Source organism: Engraulis encrasicolus, chromosome 2, assembly GCF_034702125.1.
Source record: "Engraulis encrasicolus isolate BLACKSEA-1 chromosome 2, IST_EnEncr_1.0, whole genome shotgun sequence".
In the NCBI taxonomy this organism is placed as follows: domain Eukaryota; kingdom Metazoa; phylum Chordata; class Actinopteri; order Clupeiformes; family Engraulidae; genus Engraulis; species Engraulis encrasicolus.
The window spans coordinates 47,867,446-47,891,879 of record NC_085858.1 but is presented as its reverse complement, the minus strand read 5'-3'; the positions used below and the strand labels follow the sequence as shown (position 1 = coordinate 47,891,879).

Here is a 24,434-nt window from a genome sequence, read left to right as displayed (position 1 = left end):
ATTGCTCTCCAAAAAGTCTCCAATGAAGTCAGAGTACATACTCAATATATTCTGCAACTCATTCCAGAAATGTGGAGGGGAAAAAAAAAAGAAAAGCCTGTTTTTCCCTAATTCAGTACGAGGCGTGAGAGTGAGACTAGTAATAACTTGTCTGAGGAATGTGTGCTATATGATGAGGTGCAAAAGAGTCAGAAGATTACAGATGTAATGGGGAAGTTTACCCAACAATAAAAAAAAATAGCATGTGCAATTTCCGTCTTAAATACAAAGATGGCCATTGAACTTAAGAGTATAGATCACAGTGGTGGGTTCTTGAGGGGGGCTGCTATACTGTAGACCGCAATGCTGAATAATAAACGGCATTCAACTTCTTGAGGAAACATGAATGCATGTAAATAGTATCTAGTCCAAAAGTGAGAAACAAGTACTCTGGACCAGACTTTTTCTTGTTAAAAAATGTTTTATATGAAAATATAAACCAACCTTAGGTCTTAACTTTCTTAAAATATTATTGATATGTACTTCAAATGTTAGCTTTTGTTTAAGTCAAATGCTGAGATATTTGTAAGAGATAACTCTCTCCAAGAAGGTACCATCAGGTGTTGCTAAGTTACCATCAGGACATGATCTTGAGTGTGTGAAAATCATTTAGTTACAAAGTAGTTTAGTTTGTGTTTAATGCTAATTTTAAGTGCAGCAATGCATTTTGAAGGGATATGAAGGCAGTTTGTAAAGAATCAGTGTATAAGAGGGTATCATCAGCATACAGATGTACTAAGGCCTTTCTCTACATCATTAATACACAAATACAACAGAATGGGGCCCAGAACCGAGCCTTGAGGGACTCCTTTTAGGATATGACAAAGGAAAAAGGATCTGGTGCCACACAGATGTCTATATTTTGTTATTTATTTGTTCAGTGCAGTAAGACTAACGTTTCGACATGCTTCTTCATCAGAGTCCTCTGAGGCCGTTCTAACTAATGTATAGTAGAAGAGGAATGCAGAAAATTGGGAGATATCTTATTGCACATTATATCACAAAAACAAATGGATTATATAGCTCAATACACATTATACAGCTATTTAAGACCCACAACTAAGAACCATTAACCCATTGACTCCTAGGGCACCTGCAAAAAAGGGTGCTGAACGCCTGAGCCATTTTTAAGAAAAGCTGCCCTCAGCCTATAAAAATCTAAATATCTCAGCTTCTGAAGCACATACAAATATGCACTAAGTTGCATTTAAACACTAAGACCCTCATCTTTCATTAGATTGTGTCCATTCATCTCAAATAAGGAGAGATTTTTAATGAAGTTGTCTCAAATCTCATGAGCCTGAATGTTGCGTAATGCAGCTCCAGGCGCCAGGACCAATGTTGCGCACAGCAACATCAGGCATCAATGGGTTAATTGAAAATGAATCCATTTCAAAGTAATGCAAAGTATATTACAGACCTAATAAAGTATATAAAGATATATGTAGCTGCTGGTATATGCTTCAATACACATTTTAGCCCACAAAGAGCATATAAACCTTTAGAAAAAAATATGGATCAAATAGCTTTATACACATTACATAATTGTTTTGAACAGGACTTTGAACAGGACCGGCTGCGCATGCTGACGCGGTCAGTGTGAAAGGCTGAGTACAACACTCCGTCCAAAACTAAGCAGAAAGACTGCAGTCTTCTCGCTGCCGCCACGCCACGCTCTTGTGTGTAACTGGCCTTAGAAACCTAGGCGCGGTCCAATGCACACAGCATATGGGGGGAAGGGTTTAGTGTGAATCCCAACACTGGCGTGAGGTCCAGGTCATCCTCTGAGACACCAGGGGGCGCAGTGAAGCGGAAGCGTTGAAGGAGAGAGGTGAAGAAGAGGAAGAGTTCCATCCTGGCCAGACTCTCTCCTGGACATGCCCGGCGGCCTAAGGGCAGATACAAAAGTATGAATTCACACAAACCTCAACTGAAATTACCTCAATGATGCTCATTCTCAGACATTACAGTGAGGAGAATAAGTATTTGATCCCTTGCTGATTTTGTTGGTTTGCCCACTAATAAAGACATGGTCAGTCTATAATATTAATGATAAAATGTATTCTAATATGGAGAGACAGAATATCAAAAAGAAAATCCGGAAAATAACTTTGAAGAATATATTTTAATTGATTTGTATTTCATTGAGGAAAATAAGTATTTGACCCCTCTAGTCAAAGAAGACAAAATACTTGGTGGCAAAGCCCTTGTTTTCTTGTACAGAGGTCAGATGTTTCTTTCAGTTAATGACAATGTTATGTAATGATATATTAGAAGCGATTTTTGTCCAGTTTTCTTTGCAGATCATCTCTAAATCAATTAAGTTGTATGACTGTAGCTTGGCAAATGGGAGCTTCTGTTCCCTCCACAGGATTATTATAGGTTAATGTTTGGAAACTGTCTAGGCCACTTCATGACCTTAATGTGCTTCTGCTTGAGCTACTCCTTCGTTGCTTGGGCTGTATGTTATGGATTATTATCATATTGGGAGGCCAATCCATGACCCACCTTCAGTCTACTGGTGGTGGGAAAGAAGTTGGCATGCAGCATTGTACGTTTATATGTCTCCCTCCACCCATTTCTTGACAATGTGAAGTTGTCCTGTGTCTTGGCCAGACAAACAAACTCAAAACATAATGTTAGCACTTTCATGTATGATGTTGGAGAAGGTGTTGTTCTTGGGATCATAGGCAACATTTATCTTCCTCAAAACACATTGAGTTGTGTTAATGCCAAACAGTTTGATTTTGGTGTCATCTGATTCCAGCACCTCCCAATCTTATCCTAATCCAGTTTGATGTTCATTGGCAAACCTCAGGTGAGCCTGAACAGGTTCCTTCTGAAGCAGGGGTACCATACATGCACTGCAGGATTTTAATCCGCTGTGGTATTAAGTGTTTCTTAGTGATTGAGGTCGGAGCTGCCTTGATATCATTTCCTAGCTCTTCCCGTACAGTTTTAGGGTACTTTATCTCTGTTTTTCTGGTTATTGAATCCCCACAAGGTCAAATCTTGAATGGAACCACAGACAGGCCCAAGACTGATGATTGATGAACATTTTTTGTATGTCCAAAAATGTAGAAGAAATGCAACAACAGTTTGCTCCTTAATATCCAGGAGCCCATTTCAGCCTTGTTGAGTTCTAAAATCTTGTCCCTGACATCCTTTGACAGCTTTTTGGTCTTTCTGTTGTTGGCGAGTTTAGTTTGGTTGATTGACTGATACTATGGACTGATTCTTTAGATTTAATGTGTCTTTTGTGCAGGTTACTATTAACAGGTGCGTTTAATTCAGATAACAAGTTGATTGGAAGTGCCATTTGATCTGCAGGATCAGAACTCTTAATGGTTGGCAGGGGATCAAATACTTATTTCCCTCAATGAAATATAAATCAATTAATATATATATTCTTTAGAGTTAATTTCTGGACTTTCTTTTTGATATTCTGTCTCTATATTAGAATACATTTTATCATTAACATTAAAGACTGATCATGTCTTTATTAGTGGGCAAACCAACAAAATCAGCAAGGGATCAAATACTTATTCTCCTCACTGTATGTGTAACCAAAGATTCTCTATTGTATGCATATAGATCGTCTCTGGTGTAAGAACTCTTTGAATCTGACAACTGCTTAAATTATTTAAACATCGATGAGGGGATGATTATGCTTCAGGTTGTGTATTTAATACATCCTATATAATATAATATTTACGCTGTAAGAGCAAGGTGACGTTTTTAGGTTCTAAAGGTCTTTTCTTGCAGAGTTGCAGTCTAGGCCTAACACAAAAACCTGTGTACCTGCAGAAAAAGGTAGAAAAGCGTCTCTCTTGAGGAAGCGTCCCTGGTCATCCAGGAAGTGTTCTGGGTGGAACGTGTAGGGATTGGCCCATTCAGACTCATCCCTCAACACTGATGTGAGCAGAGGAATAACAGGCGTGCCCTAGAGATGGGAGATAGATAGGCAGTCAACAAAATATGCACCCCGAATGGAATAACGGAATTACTATGTACTTTGATGTTAGCCTATAGCTCCAAGACTGGGCTAGAAGTTGAGACATCCCAAGTGTTAGCAATTGAGTTCAGCAGCATTGCTCAGAATCAGGTTTATTGGTCAAATGCTGCACACAATTCAACAATTCTGAATATATACAAGAAATTTGACTCAAGCAGATGTTATATGCCTTGTTCTTTGTCTACATTTTGAGGTATTTGTCTCCTCTGTTATTTGTGTATTTGTAATGTTGATGCATGTTGATTTCATTTCTGTGTTTTATAGTGCACCTTGTGGCATCTACAAGCCAATTGTGCTGCCGAGAGGTTGGGTTGGGAGTTCAAATGCTGACGTGCAAACACTTGTCTTCATTCGTTGTCCTTTATTGTTCAAGTTCGATTTCTCCAGTACAAAAGTTAAAATCGCATACTAAAACTGCCACCATGCAGTGTGCCACTGGTGCGAGCTAAAGTGCCAAAGTGCATAAACTAAAAGAGCAAATATTTCTATCAATGCGTGCGGTCAACAAAAAATGTGCTCTCCCTCCCAGTGAGCAGGTGCACAGGTGTCTAAATACTAAAACTAATTACTACTCTGCAGTCACGTGACACCCTGCGGTGATCACCAAATTAAAAGCCATTACAAACACATGAGACAAGGCATATGGCCACTACACACCTTTTCAATGAAGAATCCTTGGAAGTGGACATCACAGCTGGTCCTGTGGCGAAGATTTAGAGGCACGATGTTGCCTATCCTCTGGGTCTCGTGGATCACTGCATCAGTGTAGGGAAGGCTCTTCCTGTCCTCCACCAATGGCTGCCTGCCACCGATCACCCTGTCAATCTCCTCATGGACCCTCTCTTAATTATATGGACAAATAAAGTGTTCAAACCAATGAGAAAGACCGGCAGTGGCTTCATTCAGCAATTGACTGTTCACTTCTGACTTCAAGACTGAAATGATGGAAATATTACAATTTTCAGTCATTGTATTTAACCATAATGAATTGATGACTTGATGACATTAGAGTAGGCTAGCTTGGTGTACTTACCCTGTATGTGTGGGTACTTGGCCATGAGCAGGAGGCCCCAGCGCAGCGTGGTCCCCGAGGTGTCGGTGCCGGCTGCGAACAAGTGTTCTACACAGAATAACAGATTCTTCTCATGGAACAGACCAGCATTTTGCTCCAGCTTCTAGAAGAAGAAATAACAAAGATGTGTGTCTTACAGACTTGTAGGCCTACAGAAAATCCCCATCTGGAAATGTAAATTATGTAAATTCTTTTCTGCTCACAACTTCAGAATAATATCTGAACACTGGGGCAGAAAAAAAGAATTATCAAGTAGGAAGTTTAAAGGTACACTGTGCAGGAAATGGTCGAAAAAGGTACTGCAACTATGCTGCACATTGAAACTGAGTTGCCTATTGCCAAATTTGATCTTTTCATGAAAGTTTACTAAGTATTAAACTAATATTTTCTAGTATGGCCCGAGTACAGTCATTTTTGCAGCTAAAATGGCTATTTCTGGAAATTCAAAAAGATGCCCCTTTTCATGTATGAAAAGTGCAATTTTCCCAATCATAATGAATACTTAGAATTTGATGGTGGTGGTAAGTATTTATGAAAAGGTAGAGTAAACTGGTCCACTTTGGAAAGACTAGGCCAGGGATGACTGGAGCACTCAGATACTTTTTAGTATTTTATTGTGGTGCAAACATAATGTGAGTGCTCCAGTCATCCCTGGCCTAGTCTTTCCAAAGTGGACCAGTTTACTCTACATTGTATACCGTCCTGGACTGGACGCACCAAGAAGGTTAGAGCGCAAGTGACTTCCCTTTTACGAGTATTCATGAAAAGGGTTAACATTAGTGAATGGGTAGCATGAATTCTGGAAATAAACAACCAAAAATCTTACACAGTGTACCTTTATTGTAAAATATGATTATTTTAATTGTGCTCTACCTCTTCACTCTGCTGGTTGATGAGGAAAGAATCTATGAAGCACCGGCTGTCCTGTGGGTTCAGTGTCTCCCGGAGGTTGTTTGTGTAGCTCTGAATCTCCTCCAAGTTCGCTCTAGTACTCTTCTGGATCACTGCAGCATTCCTGATTAGCGGTTTCAACCATGGAAACATATTGTAGAGCTAAAGAGAATATGGCAACATGATGGGTCAAAATAAGGAAATGATGATTTTCGTTTCAGCAAAAATGCAATTGAACAGATGATTCTACTATAAGTCAGAGCACATCGTATATTAAATCATTACACTGAATGTCATGTTTATATGAAGGTTTTAGCTAAACTCTCTATTCATGTCATAGGCACGTATGTGGGTCAAAATTAGAGTTAAGTGCTTTATTTGTCAATTTCACAAACTTTTAACTTCAAGCAATGATCTTTTGAAAGGCCTACATCAGCACACATTCATCTTTAATATAATACAAAGAGTCAACAAATACTCTTTTACTCTTTTAGAGATTTTACTCTGAAGAGATGAATATATATTACTGTTTTTTTGTCTTTATGCTGTCCTATTTTCCAAATGTCAGATTCAGTCTTCATATTAACATGTAGAGACAAAGAAGCTCCCGCACACTGTTCACATTTGCAGAGTTTTTACCTATGTTTCGGTCTATGACCTTCCTCAAGCAATTCAACCTAAAAATAATTCATATTACCAAGTAAAAACATTTGTTTTGTCTATAATATTTACAAATATTTATTCACAGTAGTTATTATAATATGACAAAAGTGTTTAGGAGCCTATTGTTTTTCATATTATACATTGGACATTTTCCGTGTGTCCCAGAAAACTGTGTCAACCGTGTCACCCTCTGAAACCCCCTCCATAAATAAGCAATGGTTTGGTCCTAAGTCATATGACCAGCATCATAAAATGTCATATTTGAATAGAAATTTGAAGACCTATTGGTAAGTTTTAAGTTCACCTCCTCAATATTTTTAATGAATACATTTGTATGGTCTTAGAGAGGGTTAATTGTCCCTCAACTGTGTTGTCAACATATTCAGAAGAACCTGATTTGGATATTTTATTTACAAGCATACAGATAAAGCTGGCAAAACAGGAATTGAGTAAGGTCTTGTAGTGAAAGCTCTGAGGTCACAATACTCTAAAAATGGTTGTTATATGAAACAGTTGTTATGACACAGAATGTTTTTGTCACTTAAAATGCTTCTTGATGGACTTAAAGGGTAACGTTTAGGTTAAATTTATAACTAAATATATACTGGATGTTGTCAGGAGAGGTGTTCTGAAACATATATGTGAAATTCACCGTCTATAACAAAGCCAAACTGCAATATTTTTATGAAAATGTATCATTTTACAGCTACTTCTGAAATATTGGGTTCGTCGCTGGCAGAGCCTCTATGACGTAGATAGAGGGAGTCCAACTAAAGTTCTGGCTCAGCTCTCGCTTGTGGATGTAGGCTTACCAACCATTTTGGTTGTTGTAGAGGCTGGGAAAAGTGGACAGTTATATTGTATTTGGGCTATTGAAAATGGTCTATTACTGAGTTTGTGCATTGTGTATTAAAAAAGAAGGATCAGCGGGTCTATCGGTTTATCTAGAATATGAAACTGTTCTGGGTCTCCGCGCTGTCTGTGACCATGCGTAATTTGCGATTATAAACAGGGGGGCGATATCTAGGCCTATCTCTCCTTTGCTTTCACATGAGAGATGCATTTCATAGGCAAATCTAAAACAGTCTCAAAGTAAACAATTACATAGGCTACTTAGAAACAGCGACTACTTCAATAGGCCTATTTTTCCAAAAACGGCATTTTGTGGAGTAACGACATGCCTGCTGCCATGGACTTGCGCCCTCTGTCCATGGTGCTGAAACCGCGGCACTACTCTTATGTGAAGCACGTTACAGTTTCACGATTGGCTTACAGGCTACAAAAAGACCAAACTATACAATAGGCTATGGTTGAAGGCACTACCCTTTGCCGACATGATGAGAAATAATATGGTCACTGTGCGTGGCATGGCGTCAAACGTTTTCCTACTTCCTACCGAGAAAAATGCCATGTTGTAAAAATGACATATAGACTATTTTCAATTTCAGTTCACTGCTCAGTGGGCCTATTACATGAAACTTCAATAAAGCTCATCCACATGCACGTCACAAAACAATAAACCAGGCGGCGGGACTTTCGATTATATTCCCTCCAAAAATGTCCGAATGTCACAAAAAAACAGTTATTTGCATTGTCCGTAATTATACCAAACTAAAAACGTATTCCCGTAGGCTTGAAGAAATTAAGTCTTCAGCTGCTATAATCCTCGTTACAAAACTAAAACAAAAATGCCAGCACAAATATTAGGCTACCTATATACCTATTATTGCATTGCGAGCTGTCCACGTGTGTGGTGCTATAGGGGCGAAATGCACTGGCAGCACTCGTCGTTGAGTTTGGGAAATGTCTTTAGTGGGAGTAGGCCTATTTGAATGTGTAAAACACGTTGGACATGATGGATATTTTCAGTAGGCTATGCTTGTTGGGGAAGTAGATCGATTATTATTTGTATGCGTTTTGTTTCACCGTCGAGCTTTGCCAAACTAACGTGATGTGGTCCTGACATTTTACTGAATAGCACAATATCTCTACAAAATCGGCAGTAAATTGAATTGAATTGAAGTCTCCCAACATGTCTTGCCAATCCATGAGGATACGGAAAATCTAGCACATCACAAGCGGAGAAAGCGTTCCTTTGATAGAGAGGACCTGCGTAAAGTGTAAAGTGTTGTAAAGTGCTGTGCGCACGTTTGGTTGCCGGTTTTACACATTGCGGGGATAAACATGCCAGGTCCAAATTACTAACAGGAAAAGAGGGACGATGACAAAGGGGATGAATCACCAGGAAGACAGGGATGATCTTTCTCGCAGAGCAATGTTGTCTGCAAGAGCGAGTCTCGCCTGGTTTTGTGTAGGCTAGGGTTATGACACGCAATCCACCGCTGGACCAGCTGGCTATCAGCAATCGCCGCAAGAATCAAACCTGTTTCAAACCCTGGTCATCCCTCGTGAGTGTACTAGGCTACTCACGCATATAGGTTAGTTAAAACATTGCTACGACCCAATTTGGCACACTGTCCACTCCATGCGCAAAAGACACAACGTCGGAAGGGATTCGGTGACAGACACGAGGCACGAAGCGGTCCTCAACTTCAGAAAAAGAGATGGAAATGTGGATATGCTACGTAGGCCTGGAGAAAGAGGTTCACTCTCTCCAGCAGTTCAAAACCAGCGTGTCACGTAGGTTATGCTTCGGAAGCATATCGTTTTTTCCGACAAAAGCGAAGCGCCATAAAGTCACAGTCAAGTTTCCAGGCTATAGGCCAGCACAGCAGCGTTAATAAACTTCAAAATAGTCATTTGACATAGGCCTGGCAATATTACTGTGCAAATTAAGTGTGGGGGATTGGGGCAATAAAAACAGTCGGTGGTGGTAGTGCGCGATAGCTCTGTGATGGGGAGGGGGATTCTTTTGGCTACACCTAGCCTACCCAACTCACGACTCTGGATGCAACCGAGAATCTCCACAATGAGGGAAACACATCGAAAATATAAAATTGAATATGCTATATGCACAAATAGAGTTCATATCAATCAAACATTCTATTAGGTCAACAATGTTATTTTGAAACCTAATGAAGTGCCACATAATAACGGTCTGGCACACCCTCATGGCGCTGCTGCAGCGCATTGACATGAAGGAAATGTTCGCAAGCACCTACAAAAAATATTATTATTATTTTAAATAATAAAACGGTTCGGACAGTATCTGGTGAATACTGCCACTGTTTAAGGCCATTTAACTTGTTGAAATTTAGCCTATAGGTTTGGAAAGGTGTTACAATATTAGAATCTGGCCTATTCTCTGCGGTGCTTAGTAGGCCTATGTCTGTAGAACGCGGCGACTCCCTCTATCTACGTCGGATTCTAAATGTTTGTTTAAAAGAAGCCGCCGTTATTTTTGCCAAAGTTTTCTGAAAATGTTGTTTATGCAATAATTCGGCATTTTGACGTATATCACATCTAAATTGATGTATTGGGGTTCTTAAAATGAGATTTAGTGGTGTTTAACCTGCAAGTTACACTTTAAGCACTTTCAAACAAGTGTGTTTCAAATGTGTAGTATTCTTATATATATATATATATATATATGCCTATATTTAAGATGGCATAACATTTGTCTGTAACATGGTTTACAAAATAAACAAGCAAACATTAATTTTCATTAAAATATTTTTTAAGTAATTTAAGATTAAGCTTGGCAATTACTTAGTTTAGACACTAAATGGTGTATATCATGGAAACATCTAGGTTATTTATTGGGAAAAAAGGCCACAAAACATCCCTGAAATGTACCTCCAATTATAGAATGAGCCATAGCATGTCCCTTAAGACCTTGTGAGAGCATGCAACAAAATAATGCTGTACTTGCATACCAGGACAGATGCAGAGCCACTGAGCCGAATGACCTCATTTGCTCTGTTGACCATGGCCTTAAACCGTGCATCATCATACTCAAATCTGCTCCCATACACAATAGTGCAGATGATGTTGGACACGGCATAGTTCACTGGCTGTGTCGTATCAAACTGGGCACCTTTGTAGAGAAGAAAACAATGAAATTGGTAACCAAAGCATAGTTCTTGGATCAATTTACACAACGGCTACGATTACATGATGTTTTTAAATCAGATTTAATAGATTTAATAGATAGTGAACACAGCGAAGAAGATCATTGGAGTACCACTCCCCTCCCTGCAGGACATTTACACCACACGCCTCACCCGGAAAGCACTGATGATCATCAAAGACACAAGCCACCCTGCACACAAACTGTTCAGCCTCCTGCCCTCTGGAAAGAGGTACAGGCGCCTCAGTTCCCGTACCACCAGGCAAGCAGCTCAATGCACCAAGCAATCAAGATACTGAACACTCAACCCACTCTCCCTCCTCTGTCAGCCTCTAGCCAGCAAGGCCACTGACAACGCTCCCCCCCCTCATCCCCACCACCATCTGCGACTGAACATTCCACCTGCACTACTATATTTGTGACTGAACTTTCAACCTGCACTAACTCAAAACATGCGCACACTGCACTTTCTTCACTAAACCCAAACATACACACACTGACACACAACTCTCACACACACACACACACACACACACACACACACACACACACACACACACACACACACACACACACACACACACACACACACACACACACACACACACACACACACACACACACACACACACACACACACTGCTGCTGCTGCTGGTGTACTTGATAGACCTTTTTAATATTTATTTTTCTTCAAAATGCTACTATTACTATGTCAGAACGCTATAAAGAACTTTTAGGAAAAGCACAAAAGCACAACAATTACCTCCTCTTAATGTATGTTCTCTACAAGTCTTCTGTTGTCCAGTCTTGCACTTTAAATGTCTGTATGAGCACTGTCTATGTCCATACTGTCTTAAGTCCATGTATAAGTACTGTCTATGTCTATACTGTCTATGTCCTTACCTAGATTAGTCTATGTCTGCATGGGAAAGCAAGAAATGTAATTTCAAATCCTTTGTATTGACCAGTGCATGTAAAGAAATCGACAATAAAACCTACTTGACTTGACTTGACTTGAAATAGATCGGATTTAGTTTAGTTTAGTTTAGTTTAGTTTATTTAGTTTAGTTCAGCAGGGACCATGCACAATAGACATTGTTTACAGAAGTAAAAAGATGGCTTGTGCCAGATTATAGCTATATAGCTAATTTCCATCTGCAGTCCCTGGACAGGTAAAACAAATATTAAAATACACTACATAAACAAATAAACAAATAAGCACATCCATAGGCCATTTTGGGTAATATCCATTTTTCACACCCCTTGAGAAGGCCTGATAATCAATACTTTTTAGGTTACTGGGTAGACTATTCCATGTTTTGGTTGCCCTGAAAGAGAAGGCTGACTGAGCAAAAGCAGTTTGTCGGATTGGGAGACTACAATCACACCTAATGGTGGATCTTGACGTTCTGCTCATCAATTCAGAGCAGGGTTGAACAAATGTTCTTAGAGGTGGGGGTGCTGCATTGTGAATGATTTTATGGATTAGCCGCAGATCAGAAAATTGTATGATGTTTTCAAGCCTGAGCATATTATACTTGCTCAGTATGGGACAATGGTAGTACTGAAAAGATCTTCTATCTAGGACCTTCAGGGCCTGCTATTGATTTTACAGTATTTCTTAATTGGTTTTGTACATTTCTCAGAACAAAATAACAATTCTCAAAAGTTTTTGTTCAATTGTGACTTCCTGGTGTTCGCTGTGCACATGATAAAATCAGTTTTTCATTGTTTTCAGCATATAGCAAACGCTTTCGTCCTCCATGCAATGGTTGTATACAATTCTCAGCTTTTCTGTACGTTCTCAATTGCTTTTGTCATATCACTCAAATAGCATTGTCACTGAATGCATGAAACTATCACACCCCCCAAAACATTTAGGCCCTAGGTCATAGTATAAGTCTTGACATGCAAAATGATTTACCAAGCTGTCATAATGTGTTAAGCACTGTATAATTTCCATTGGATTTGTGTCTATAAATGTGATCTGAATTGGTGAATTGCTCGCAAGTAAACATTGACTCTCTCTAATCAAAAGCAGTAGAAGGGAAAGAGGAAACAAGCATACAATACAACAATAAGCACTGTACTGCATTACATTACTCTATGCCTCATGTGCCCTTTATAATTATGCTCCACGCAAAATTACAATATTTCCCTAGAATTTCACAAGACAGTAAGTGCACTTTATACAGTATCAGTATATTGTTTCAAATTTATTTTGCTTTACAGTTCTATATTTTTTTCCACATGGGCCTGCAAGACAAGTAAAAAGGGGTGGTAGAGGGCGCACTTTGACACCTCAATCAGAGTTGACTATTTTTTCGATTTTGCAATGAGAAAACCTCTCAATAAATATGTCATGTAATATTACAGTTTTTCTCGATTGGTTTGGCTAATTTCTCAAAACTGAGATGACATTCTCAAAACAACACGGAGAAATCCCCAAACCAACTTGCAATTTCCCAAAACAGAATGGCATTTTTCATTGCTTTCATCAAATATCAAATGCTTTGTACATGTCTCAAATGTTTGGTACATCTCTTCAGATGGCTATGTACAAGTACCCTACAGTTGACACATTGAGCATACATTTAGCACATTTTCCAAATAAACTGATCTTGCTTATCTAAACGAATTAGACAATTCTCTGTGTAATGGCTGCCCTCTCCAAAACATGTCAACATGATTTCATTGTGTAAGTCATCATATGCAAAGTATTCTACACAATTATCAAAACAGCCCAGGACATAATATTTTGAGAATTTCATTAAACGGTAAATTCATGACAGTGTTTAACAGGCCAAATGATATTGTAACTTAATTAGTTTGTAGAAAGTAATTTTACAACCGTGTATAGTACAGTTTCCTCTGTTATTTAGCTAATTTCTTGGCATTTTTTCAAACGACATTCTGTTTTGAGCAATTGCTAGTTGCTTTGGGATTTGTCCATGTTATTTTGAGAATGTTATCTCTGTTTTGAGAAATGAGCCAAACCAATGAGAAACCTGTAATATATGGCCACTACTTTCTGTATGTGAATTTACAGTAAAGAAAGTTACTGATAAATGTCCTTGGTAAATTGTCTGTGTTGTCAAACTTGAAGGGTTTCACTAACTTTTTCATTTTTATACATAGATGAAATCTGTTAGCTGAACGTAGTCCCATAGTGACAAAACATCTGACCATTTTGACTTGCAGTGCTTACACAATGGCAAAGGGACAATGTATTTTGGGGGTACTGATGATAGAATAGAATAGAATAGAATAGAAAGCCTTTATTGTCATTATACAAAGTATACTGAGATTGTAGCTTCCCTACAAAGTGCACAGTCCTTTATAGATCCAGTAAGTGTGAGTTCATTGTTGTAACAGCTTTGGGGAAGAAGCTGTTTTTCATCCTATTGGTTCTGGCTGGTAATGCCTTGTAGCGTCTGCCAGAGGGCAACAGTGTGAAGAGATGGAAGCCAGGATGTGTGGGATCTTTAATGATACTCCTGGCTCTACTTACGCAGCGTGAGTTGTAGATGGTGGGTATGGGAGGCAGGGGGCAGCCTATGATTTTTTGCGCTGTTTTGGTCACCCTCTGCAGTCTCTTCCTGTCAGCCTCAGTGCAACTTGAGTGCCACACTGACACTGCGTAGGTCAGCAGGCTCTCTATGGTGGAACGGTAAAAGGTCACCAGCAAGCTTGAGTCTAACTGTTCTTTCTTAAGTACTCTGAGGAAATGCAATCGCTGCTGGGCCTTTTTTTACCAGAGCCGAGGTGTTAGTCGACCAGGAGAGATCAGCGGAGATGTGTACACCTAGGAATTTAAATGAGCTCACTTGCTCTACACGTTCACCGTTGATGTACAGGGGGGCAGGAGCATCTTTGTTCCTTGTATCTTTGATATACAGTCCCAGGAAAAAGTTTGTACACCCTTTGAAATTTCTTACCTTTCTGTCAAAATTGAACATAAAACATGGTCTGATCTTCCCGGAAATCACAAGAAGGAACAACCAGAGTCTGCTTTAACTAATTCAACCCAAACATTTACAGGTTTTCATATTTTCATTGGCCATAAGATGTAAACAGTCACAGGACAGTAAGGCATAAGTAAGTACACCCTTGCATTCAATAGGTTTTAACCCTAAATTAGTCACAATAACCTCAACCAGATGTATCCTGTAGTTGCAGATCAGATTAACAAAACAATCTGGATGCATTTCGTCTCCCTCTTCTTTAGAAAACTGCCCTTCTTCAGCAAGGTTTCTGGGATGTTTGGAGTGAATAGCTTTCTTGACCTCATGCCATATCGTCTCAAATGTTTTTTGTCAGAGCTTTGACAGGGCTATTCCAGAATCTGTATTTCATTGTTATGAAGCAATTCTAAAGTCAATTGCCTGTAAAATATGGGTTGTTGTCCCATTTCAGCACCCATCCTCCTGTGTGCTTCAACTGTGTGACAGACTACCTCACATTTTTTCTGTAAAATATCTCAATAAACTTCTGAGTTCATTGTTCCACTGATAATAGCAAACTGACAAGGGCTTGAGGCACCAAGGTAACCGCATATAATGATGTTCCCGCCACCATACTCAAAAGTGGAGATGATGTTTTGGTGAAGGTGTGGTTCTCCAGTTCTCCTCCAAACATGACATTGTGTGTTCTCCTGAACAATTCAACTTTGGTTTCAACGTTGGTCTCCAGAATATTTAGCAGTAATTATGAAGCATATAAATGCTTTTTTGCAAACCTCAAAGCTGCAGCAATATTTTTTTTGGTCAGAAACCCCATTCATTTTAGATTGGCAGAATGAACCCCATTTTTAGCTATTCTTGGTTACATCTCCATTTCTGAGTATGGTGGCGGGAGCATCATTATATGTGGCTACCTTGCTGCCTCAGGCCCTTGACAGTTTGCTATTATCAGTGGAACAATGAATTCAAGTTATTGTGATATTTTACAGAAAAAATGTGAGTAAGTCTGTCACACAGTTGAAGCACACAAGAGGATGGGTGCTGAAATGTGACAACAACCCATACTTTAGAAGCAAATTGACTTTAAAATGGCTTCATAACAATGAAATACACATTCTGGAATAGCCCGGTCAAAGCTCTGACAAAAAACATTTGAGATTATATGGCATGAAGTCAAGAAAGCTATGCACTCCAGACATCCCAGAAACCTTGCTGACGAGAGGCAGTTCTGTGAAGAGGAGGGAGAAAGCTAGCCTCGCGAGCCATCCTACGTACTTCCGCCAAAGGATTGGCTCCACTACTGTAGTCTGGCCGTGCTTCTCTGTGGAGTGCTTGCAGCAGTAGAATTTTGATTGCAACGCCCCCCCCAGAAAACAGCCAATAATCGAATACGCCCCCCACGTGGGGACGAAACGGGGAGAACACTCGTGACAATGACGTACACATCTGCGCCAGAGCCATTGGTCTGCGCTATGTTGTTGTTGAGTAACTGCCAGCGATTGGGTGAGAGGTGTCCAATAATTTCAAACCATAACTGAGTGCAAACTTCCTGCTTTCTACAATCACTTCAGAGCAAACAAATGCCAGACCATAAATACGAAATGAAATGGTAGTATTATGGGATGGTCAGGACCAGGCTAGGAGACAAGATACATCCTGATTGTTTTGTTAATCTGATCTGCAACTACAGGACAAGTCTGGTCGAGGATATTGCAACTAACTGAGGGTTAAAGCCTATTTAATGCAAGGGTGTACTTACTTATGCCTTGCTCTCCGGTGAATGTTATAGCCTTATGGCCAATAAAACTATGATAACATGTAAATGTTTGTGTGGAATTAGTTAAAGCAGACTCTAATTGTTCCTTCTTGAGATTTCCGGGAAGATCAGACCATGTTTTACGATCAATTTTGACAGAATTGTAAGAAATTTCAAAGGGTGTACAAACTTTTTCCTGGGACTGTATGTGGGGAAGGAATTTAGTTTTGACACACAGGAAAACTGTTTTTGGAGCGATATGAGCATGTGATGAGGATCCATGAGGTTATGCTGAACCATCCAGTTTATTTTGACAGAAGGACTAAATTAATGCAAATGAGCCAAAGCAATTGAGAAGGATCTATGCCATTTTTATTTTACCGACTATTTATGTGGGAGAAGGATTAGTGCTGATGCGAGAATGAGCTGTTTTGGGAAGTATATGACATTTTGCTAGTTATCTGAACTGTTTTGCAGAAGTGTAAGAATGTTTGGCCAAATAACCCAATGGTTATAGGAATGTCATCTCAGTTTCAAGAAATTAGCCAAACCGATCGAGAAAAACTGTAAGTCGGATTTACAACATTTTCCATCCATTCTAAACAACATTTCGCTTCAGAAAACACCCTCAAGAGTGTACTAGTCAATTGACAACATGACAAATCAATTTGACTAGCTTGTCCATACACTATGACACAATGACTAACCATTCTGCTGGCAATGACACGTTCATTGACACAAAAACATGGTTTTGAAAGACAAACTAAGGATTTTGAGGAAGAGACTCGGTTTTGCTGGTCATCCCTGGTGTTTTGCCATTTGTTAAAGCTGTTTTGAGAATGAATACTGTGTTTTGAAAACTGCGAGAGAGATTCGAGAAATGTACAAAACCAATTGAGAAATACTGTAAGACAGTCTTGTTGGCCTGTGACCAGCTTGATAAACAATAATGCAGGTGGGACATAATCATAGCATTGACATAAGTCACAGCAGCATCAATACTCAGTGAGTTACGAATATGTCTAAAATTGGATATGCTATACTTTACAGTATTACCCAGCTTTTCAATGTGTTTCTTAAAACTAAGAGTAGAATCTAAGGTCACACCTAAATATTTAAACTCAGCACCCCACATTTGAGGTTGCATGCCCATGGGGACCCTGGTTCGAGTCCGGACGCGGTCATTTTCCAATCCTCTGCCATCTCTCTCTCCCACTCACTTCCTGTCAGCATCTCATACTGTCTTGTCAATAAAGGCATAAAAAGCCCCTCAAAAAAAGAAAAACAATTTGAGAAAGGTCTGACCTCACCTTTTAAATTTTCAAAGACTCGTATGAGATGTTGAGCCTCCTCGATGATTTTCTCCTCTCCCATTTTTTTTCCCATTCCAAAGTTGCGGAGGTTTGTGAGGGCAAGACGCCTCATCTCTCTCCAGTTCTCCCCATTGGAAAATATAATACCTGTGTCGAGAAAAAAAGGAAAACATAATTACAAACACAAAAAAAGAAGCCACACTAATAAGTCTGGTTTCGTAACAGAAAATGACTAGCTCAACAGATTGGTAATTGGCTACATACGTATGCAGTTGGCTATGTAAGGATAGGTCTACACGTGCCAAGAGATCTGGTGTGCGTTCCAATATGCGACCTTGTTTCCTCCACTTGTGCTTGTGGCCTCGTACCAGGAAGTAATATGTCATGTTGATATCACTGACAACAGCATTATATTTCACTATCTTCACTAAGCTCAATTGTAAAGTCATTTTCTCATTTGCAATTGGGATGGTGAATGAAAAACAGTCCCCCAAAAGTTCTTGTGGCTAGGCTGACCAAGGGGGCAGGATTTGGCTGGTTAGCTTCGCCGATTAGCAAGTCGCCATTTTCGCACTTCCGACATTCACTTCGCTCATGATGATTGGTGGGTACGCGAGTTTAGTGTTGGGCGCACAGCAGGGCTTGACATTAACTTTTTCACCCACCGGCCACTGTGGCTAGTGGATTTCCTGAGTCGCTAGTCATTCAGGTATTCCACTAGCCACAGATTGTATATTGATTTTTGTTTGTTTTGTTTATCATGATAGTGTATATCTAATCTCAGAAGATGAGGTGCTAAGGCAAGATAAGTGTATAGCTTTCTACATGGAAGTATATCAAGCAAATAGAAACTGAGTTATTGAGCTTTTTCTTGATACACAAGGGGCAAGCAACAGAATAAAGGCAACTGTGATTCGTAGGCCTATGTCATACAAAGAATAAGCTGCCAGCCAAATTGACTAGTGACACTGAAAGTATTACTAGCCACAGCCAAGTTTTACCAGCATTTGGCCGGTTGGCAGGTGCCAGTGTCAAGCCCTGGCGCACAGACCTTTACAGGTCTGTGGTTGGGCACCTCCATGCATCCAATGTCCGTCTTCCATATAGCTCTCTGGTCAGTCATTAACGTGGCACGTAATTGGCTGAGTAAACTGTTCAATTTTGGCTGAATTCACTAGCTTGGCATTTCCCATACAGGCAGTCGGCTGCTATGCTAATGAGCAGGCGGGGCACTCGGAGGGCCACTCTCAGCCTCAAAATGAATGAGAAGCCAGCGCACTGGAGGGTAAATTCTACTTTTTTAGACTTGTTATTGTCGGGAGCACTTTCATTCAAAGTCCACTGCCTGCGTCGTGAATCCAGGGAAGCGACTATGAAGTGGCAGAACCATATCTATGTCCGAACGACCACAAACAGTTGTAGAATCCACAGTCCCCCCCACCAACACTAAGCTGTCAGACTGAGTTTTGGTGGGGGGACTGTGGATTCTATAACTGCTCGTGGTCGTTCAGACATATATATGGTCCTGCCACTTTATAGTCGTTTCCCTGGATTCACCACGCAGGTAGTGGACTTTGAATGAAAGTGCTCCCGACGATTAAAAGCCTAAAAGAGCAGAGTTTACCCTCCAGCGCGCTGGCTTCTTATTCACTGCCATTCATTTTGAGGCTGCGTGTGACCCTCCGAATGCTCCGCCTGTTCATTTTAGGTTCATTTGCATACCAACCGACTGCCTCTATTGAAATGACTGGAGGCAGGACTTATTTACTCTCTCCATTTCTTATACTACCTCCATGAGGCTGACAGCTGGGAAACTTTATTGTTTTCTCCACGGAGGAGGGGCCAGGAGGCGGGGCGAGGCCACAAGCACAAGTGGAGGATGCAAGGTCGCATATTGGAACGTACCCCTGGTGTTTCCCTTACCATGGTTGTTAGAAATGGAGCGGTTCATGGGTGATGTATCCCTGTCTCCAAACTCCTCCGCATGGTTCACAAGTGCGTCCTTCACTGTCTTGTAACCCGCTAAGACGACCATTTTCCTGGGGCCGAGGTAAATGGTGAAGATGGAGCCGTATTTCTTAGAGAGCTGTGGGCCACCAAAGAAGCCAACACAAATTGAATTTAATTAGGCTACACAGATACTTACAATCCTCAGTAGGTTATTAACCTTAGTAAGGTAGACAAACCTGTCACAACCAGGCAAGCAAACAAGGCTATTTCCTTGAGACCCCAGATGAAAGAGAGAGAAAATTTGAACATCCAGTTGTTAACGCATTTTAACGCAATATGAGAAATGTTGAGGCTTGGGCTTCAGGGCGGGCCCCCTTGGCCCTTGGGCCCATGGACCTGGACCCAGTAGGCCCATGCAGTAATCTGTTCCTGTGCACTTGTATTCATATGTCGTCAATGACATGAATAAATACATTGTGAGTGTAGCAGTACCTCCCTAAATTTAGTGACCGGAAAATGCAATGATATTATCAAAAATGGAGTATCTCTCGAGGGTGGCGCTGCCGAATAGTGTGAAGAGAAGAGAGGGGACAAGTCCTTTTTTGCCAAATACCTTGAAATGGCCCTGAAGGAAGATGGATGGAAGATGTTGTTCAGGTCTGTGGTGGATTAGCCTGGTTTTAGCAATCTGTAAGCTTCCCCTTAATTATCATTTCCCCACACCCTGACTACGGTTGTCATCTCTGGATGATGAAAAAGTGGACATTTCAATCATGTTGCCTATGGCTTCCCTTCCCCCCTGGACAGACCATTAAAATGGGGGAAATCAAGTAAAATGGGACTGGTGGCAACAGAACCTGCCGATCAGGTATGACCTGACTTCTCAGGAGGACGCATTTCTTCCTGGCTAATCAGTACCTGGGGACGGGGGAGGGATAGTAAGTCTTCACTGGCTGTAAGCTACTTTGTCAATTATGCAGGGTAGGGCATTCACTCGTTCCACCCGAAACTGATGCTCAATTGTGTACAAAATAGGCCCACAAGGGGTTGTGAGGACTAGGCTAGTGGATATGGATGCAACCTGAGATTGGAAACCACAATCCAATTGCAAAATTTAAAAATAATTTCTACCCATGTGCCTTTTCAAGTCTACAGGGCAGAAAAGATTGGCAAATTATCAGTTCAATCAGTTCATATTATATATGTGAAGAGCTTCTGAATTAAAGTTATAATGAGGTTCTTTCCCTGCCACCCACTCTGATCTTTGCTGTGCCTCCACGGCATTTCCAGTTTGCTTGTTCCTGTTGGGCTGCCCATAGCCCCTCTTAATGATTTACACTAACACCAGGCAGTGTTGCCAGATTGGGCTGTTTCCCGCCCAATTGGGCTGCTTGGGATGGCTGTCTGCGGGTAAAAATGGCATTTTGCAGGAAAACCCGCCCAAGTTTTGCCCATAGAGATCAATAGAATTTAGTGCTTCCAGACGGGTTTTGAGCATTTTTTGGGCTGGAAATCATCAGCCTCATCTGGCAACCCTGGCACCAGGGCCACTGTGGCTAGTAGTTTTCCAGAGTCACTAGACATTCAGCTATTCTACTAGCCACAAATTAGATTATTTTTTTCATCATGATACTGTACATCTAACTTCAGAAGATGAGGTGCTAAAGAAAGAAGATGAGTGCAAAGCGTTCTATTTGACAATAAATAGAATGAAAAATAGAACAAATAGAAACAGAGTGAGCTTTTTCTTGAGCTTAAATGAAAAAAAAACATGGACAATAAGGTGGATAGTGTACATGTGTAGAGGCAACAGTAGCCTAACATCAGTCCTTACCTCACAAAGTGAATAGTCTACTTTTTTCAGGTTTAGCAACAGCAGGTTACCAAGAAGCGGTAGAGGTCTGGGCCCTGGAGGTGTTCTTCTCTTCTCTGACTGGTTCACGCCCGTCAAGTGAAGACAGGCAAACACCAACAACAACACAGCCACCAGCAGTGGAAATGCACTGGGGGACAGTAGAAGTCCTTCTAGTACAGCCATAGTCACCTGAAAGTCACCAGAGAGGAAAATAGTGCTATTGTTCTTCAGGAGCATATTAAGTATTATTGTAAAATAGACAGAATTCTGTAGGCTACATTACTGCACATATTTCACAGGTGTGAAAACCATATGAGCGCCCAAATTCAGTATGACTATCTATCACTTATGCTGGACCCAGGCACTGTGGACCATGTGCCTCTAAGAATCCTGGGCCCAACCTATGTGGACGTTATGACTCTACAATCTCTATCTATGTCTTCTTCTTTTGTCTTCTTCCTATTCTCTCTTGTTTCTGTCGCTCCTTTCTACTTCTCCTTTTAAATCCATCTTAAACATTGATGTTTTTTTCCATTTGTTAAGCACTTTGAGCTGCATGCCTTGTATGATATAGTGCTATACAAATGCTTACATGTTGTACTGAAGGTAAAATAATTCCGTCTGTAAAAAAGATGTCATCTGACTACAAGCAAAACACAACACACAATGGAAAATTCAGGGCAGAAATGAAAGGTGGAGTATATGATATTTTTAGACATGCATGCTGCCCATTCACAAATGCTATCTGTAGGCCTTTACAGTATTTACCACCACCGTCAATTTATAAGTATTTATAGGCCTATGGGAACAGGTGGATCTTCATCTCTGCCATTTTGGATTACCAGTCAAACATCTTTGGATGAAAAACCACTTTGGTCACACCAATGAATATTGGTTATATTGCTTAGTAAATATTCATGAAAAGATTACATTTGTAAATAAGCAGCTTACATTTTGAAAACAAGCGACTAAAATTGAATACACTTCCTGTAAAGATTTGCGACTCTCAATAGTGATAAACAATATATTAGGGCAGAGTAGATTAGATTTTAGAATGCAGTTGGCATTGAATAGCTCACCTGGTGTTCCAGTAGGTTGACCCTTCATTTGACTGGCCGGACTTCTTTTTCAACCCGGAAGTTTATTGCCCAAGCCCAGCCCACATTGGAGGAGGAGCTTGAAGAAAGGAAACAATAGACTAGCTCCTCCAATCTCTTTATGTTCTTAAATTTGATTTTTTTTTTTTTGGGGGGGGGGGGGGGTCAGTTGTCCTGTGCCCAGGGAGACGAGGGGCCCAGGGATGGGTCCCCGTTGCATTGCATGTATTGGGTTGAGGGGCCGTTTCAGATGACTTTGCCCTGGGCCCAGCCAAAGCTGTCAGCGGTCCTGGGTACACCATAACACATAGGCCTATGACATCCACCACATACACCACATAGGCCTACACATATGACATACACCACATACACCACTTACACATATGACATACACCATACATACACCACATACACATATGACATACACCACATACACATATGACAAACATCACATACACATATGAAATACAGTATACCACACATAACATTACATCACACAGAGCTTATGTGTTTATCCAAAGGGACTTAAAGATATAAGAGGGTTTAACCAAAGAGGGTGGAGTAATAAAGAGGCTTCGAAACTCGCCCACCCAATGCAATAGTGTGTGCTCAAGGGGGCGTTATCCCCTCCTTCTTCTTCTACTTTTGAGGTGTTTGCACGAGAAGCGCGCTACCGCCATCTACAGCGTTAAAGGGACTCCATTTATTCTCAACCTCAGGACTCCGAAGGTCTCCTAACCATAATTTTCATGCATGGGAAGTAAAAACGGGTTTTCCAGTGGTTTGGGAGTCAATGTGTTAAGATGGCGCATTAGACCAGAGCTCATCTCTTTTTTCCAAAATGCATCTCATCATCAAAAAAATGGTTGATATTTGGTGATGAAAAAAAAATCACTGCAATATTTGAAAAGTGTTTCGAATATGTTAGGAAGCATTTACAGTCATAATATACTGACATTTCAAAATGAACAGTGCTATAAATTGTAGAGGCAAATACAGATAAAACAATGAAACATTAAGACTATTTAAACAAAATGACCTCAACAATTCAGCATTTCTAATGGGCAGAGACAGAGAGAGAGAGAGAGAGAGAGAGAGAGAGAGAGAGAGAGAGAGAATGAATCTGCCACTAGGGGCGTTCATGATGGCGTTTTTTCAACCAGGTTGAAAATTTGCTAGGCAGCGAGCATGCTCAGTGTGTCCGAGTGAAGCATCCTGGTTAGAATTGCCGTTCACGACGCAGTTGAAGGGAGTGACCTCTGCGCGGCAGTCGTGTCACATGGCGTTGAACCATCGCGGGAACAAGAGTTTTGTCAAGCAGCCACGCAGTAACAGAAAGCTACTGCTGGGCAGAAGACCTCCTCCATGATGTGAGGAATCTGCCGTGATTGGTGTTCATAGCTCATGTGATTCATGTGTGTGTAGTTGAACGTGCTTCATTTTCTACATGCTGAAATGCATTTCATGCTCAAATGCAGCATACTCAGAGTGGTATCATCCATATGTATGGTCGCACAACCCACTTACAACAGTAAAAAAGACAATCAAACCACCCTGTCGTCAGATGCTCCATCTTCGCCACGTTAGGAGTGTGTGCCATTGGTTACAAAACCAGTACTATTCCGCGGGCCGCCTGCTCGATGGTTAGAGTAGTGGTTGCGCGCCTGACTTCCATTCGAGATGTCCCCGGTTCGAAACTGCATCGAAACACAGGAAGTCTTTGCTGATGGTTAATGTGGAAACAGACCTGTTGCGAGTGACTTATATTGTCTTTTATGTATGAAAGTGCAC

The 24,434-nt window shown here is 40.7% G+C and overlaps 1 protein-coding gene across 1 annotated transcript; it reads right to left on the bottom strand.

Moving 5' to 3' along the window:
* Positions 1-893: 893 nt before the first annotated feature.
* Positions 894-22,716, bottom strand: LOC134439983 (cytochrome P450 2K1-like). The gene is made up of 10 exons (XM_063189914.1): positions 22,626-22,716; positions 21,526-21,735; positions 19,665-19,827; positions 17,739-17,888; positions 10,517-10,677; positions 6,000-6,179; positions 5,088-5,229; positions 4,712-4,896; positions 3,841-3,982; positions 894-1,928 (listed from the first exon to the last, which is right to left on the bottom strand). Exons 2-10 carry the CDS (start codon positions 21,727-21,729, stop codon positions 1,741-1,743), a joined length of 1,515 nt encoding a protein of 504 aa, XP_063045984.1. The 5' UTR covers positions 21,730-21,735; positions 22,626-22,716; the 3' UTR covers positions 894-1,740.
* Between the last annotated feature and the right edge of the window lie 1,718 nt (positions 22,717-24,434).

Bases quoted from the DNA above. Each gene is read 5' to 3' on its own strand.
- LOC134439983 (XM_063189914.1), bottom strand. From the start codon at position 21,729: ATGGCTGTACTAGAAGGACTTCTACTGTCCCCCAGTGCATTTCCACTG. The intron at 6,180-10,516 runs GTATGCAAGTAC...TATTCTCTTTAG, and splicing joins GTGGCTCTGCATCTGTCCTG to CTCTACAATATGTTTCCATG. The intron at 1,929-3,840 runs GTACACAGGTTT...ATCTGCCCTTAG, and splicing joins TTTTCTACCTTTTTCTGCAG to GCCGCCGGGCATGTCCAGGA.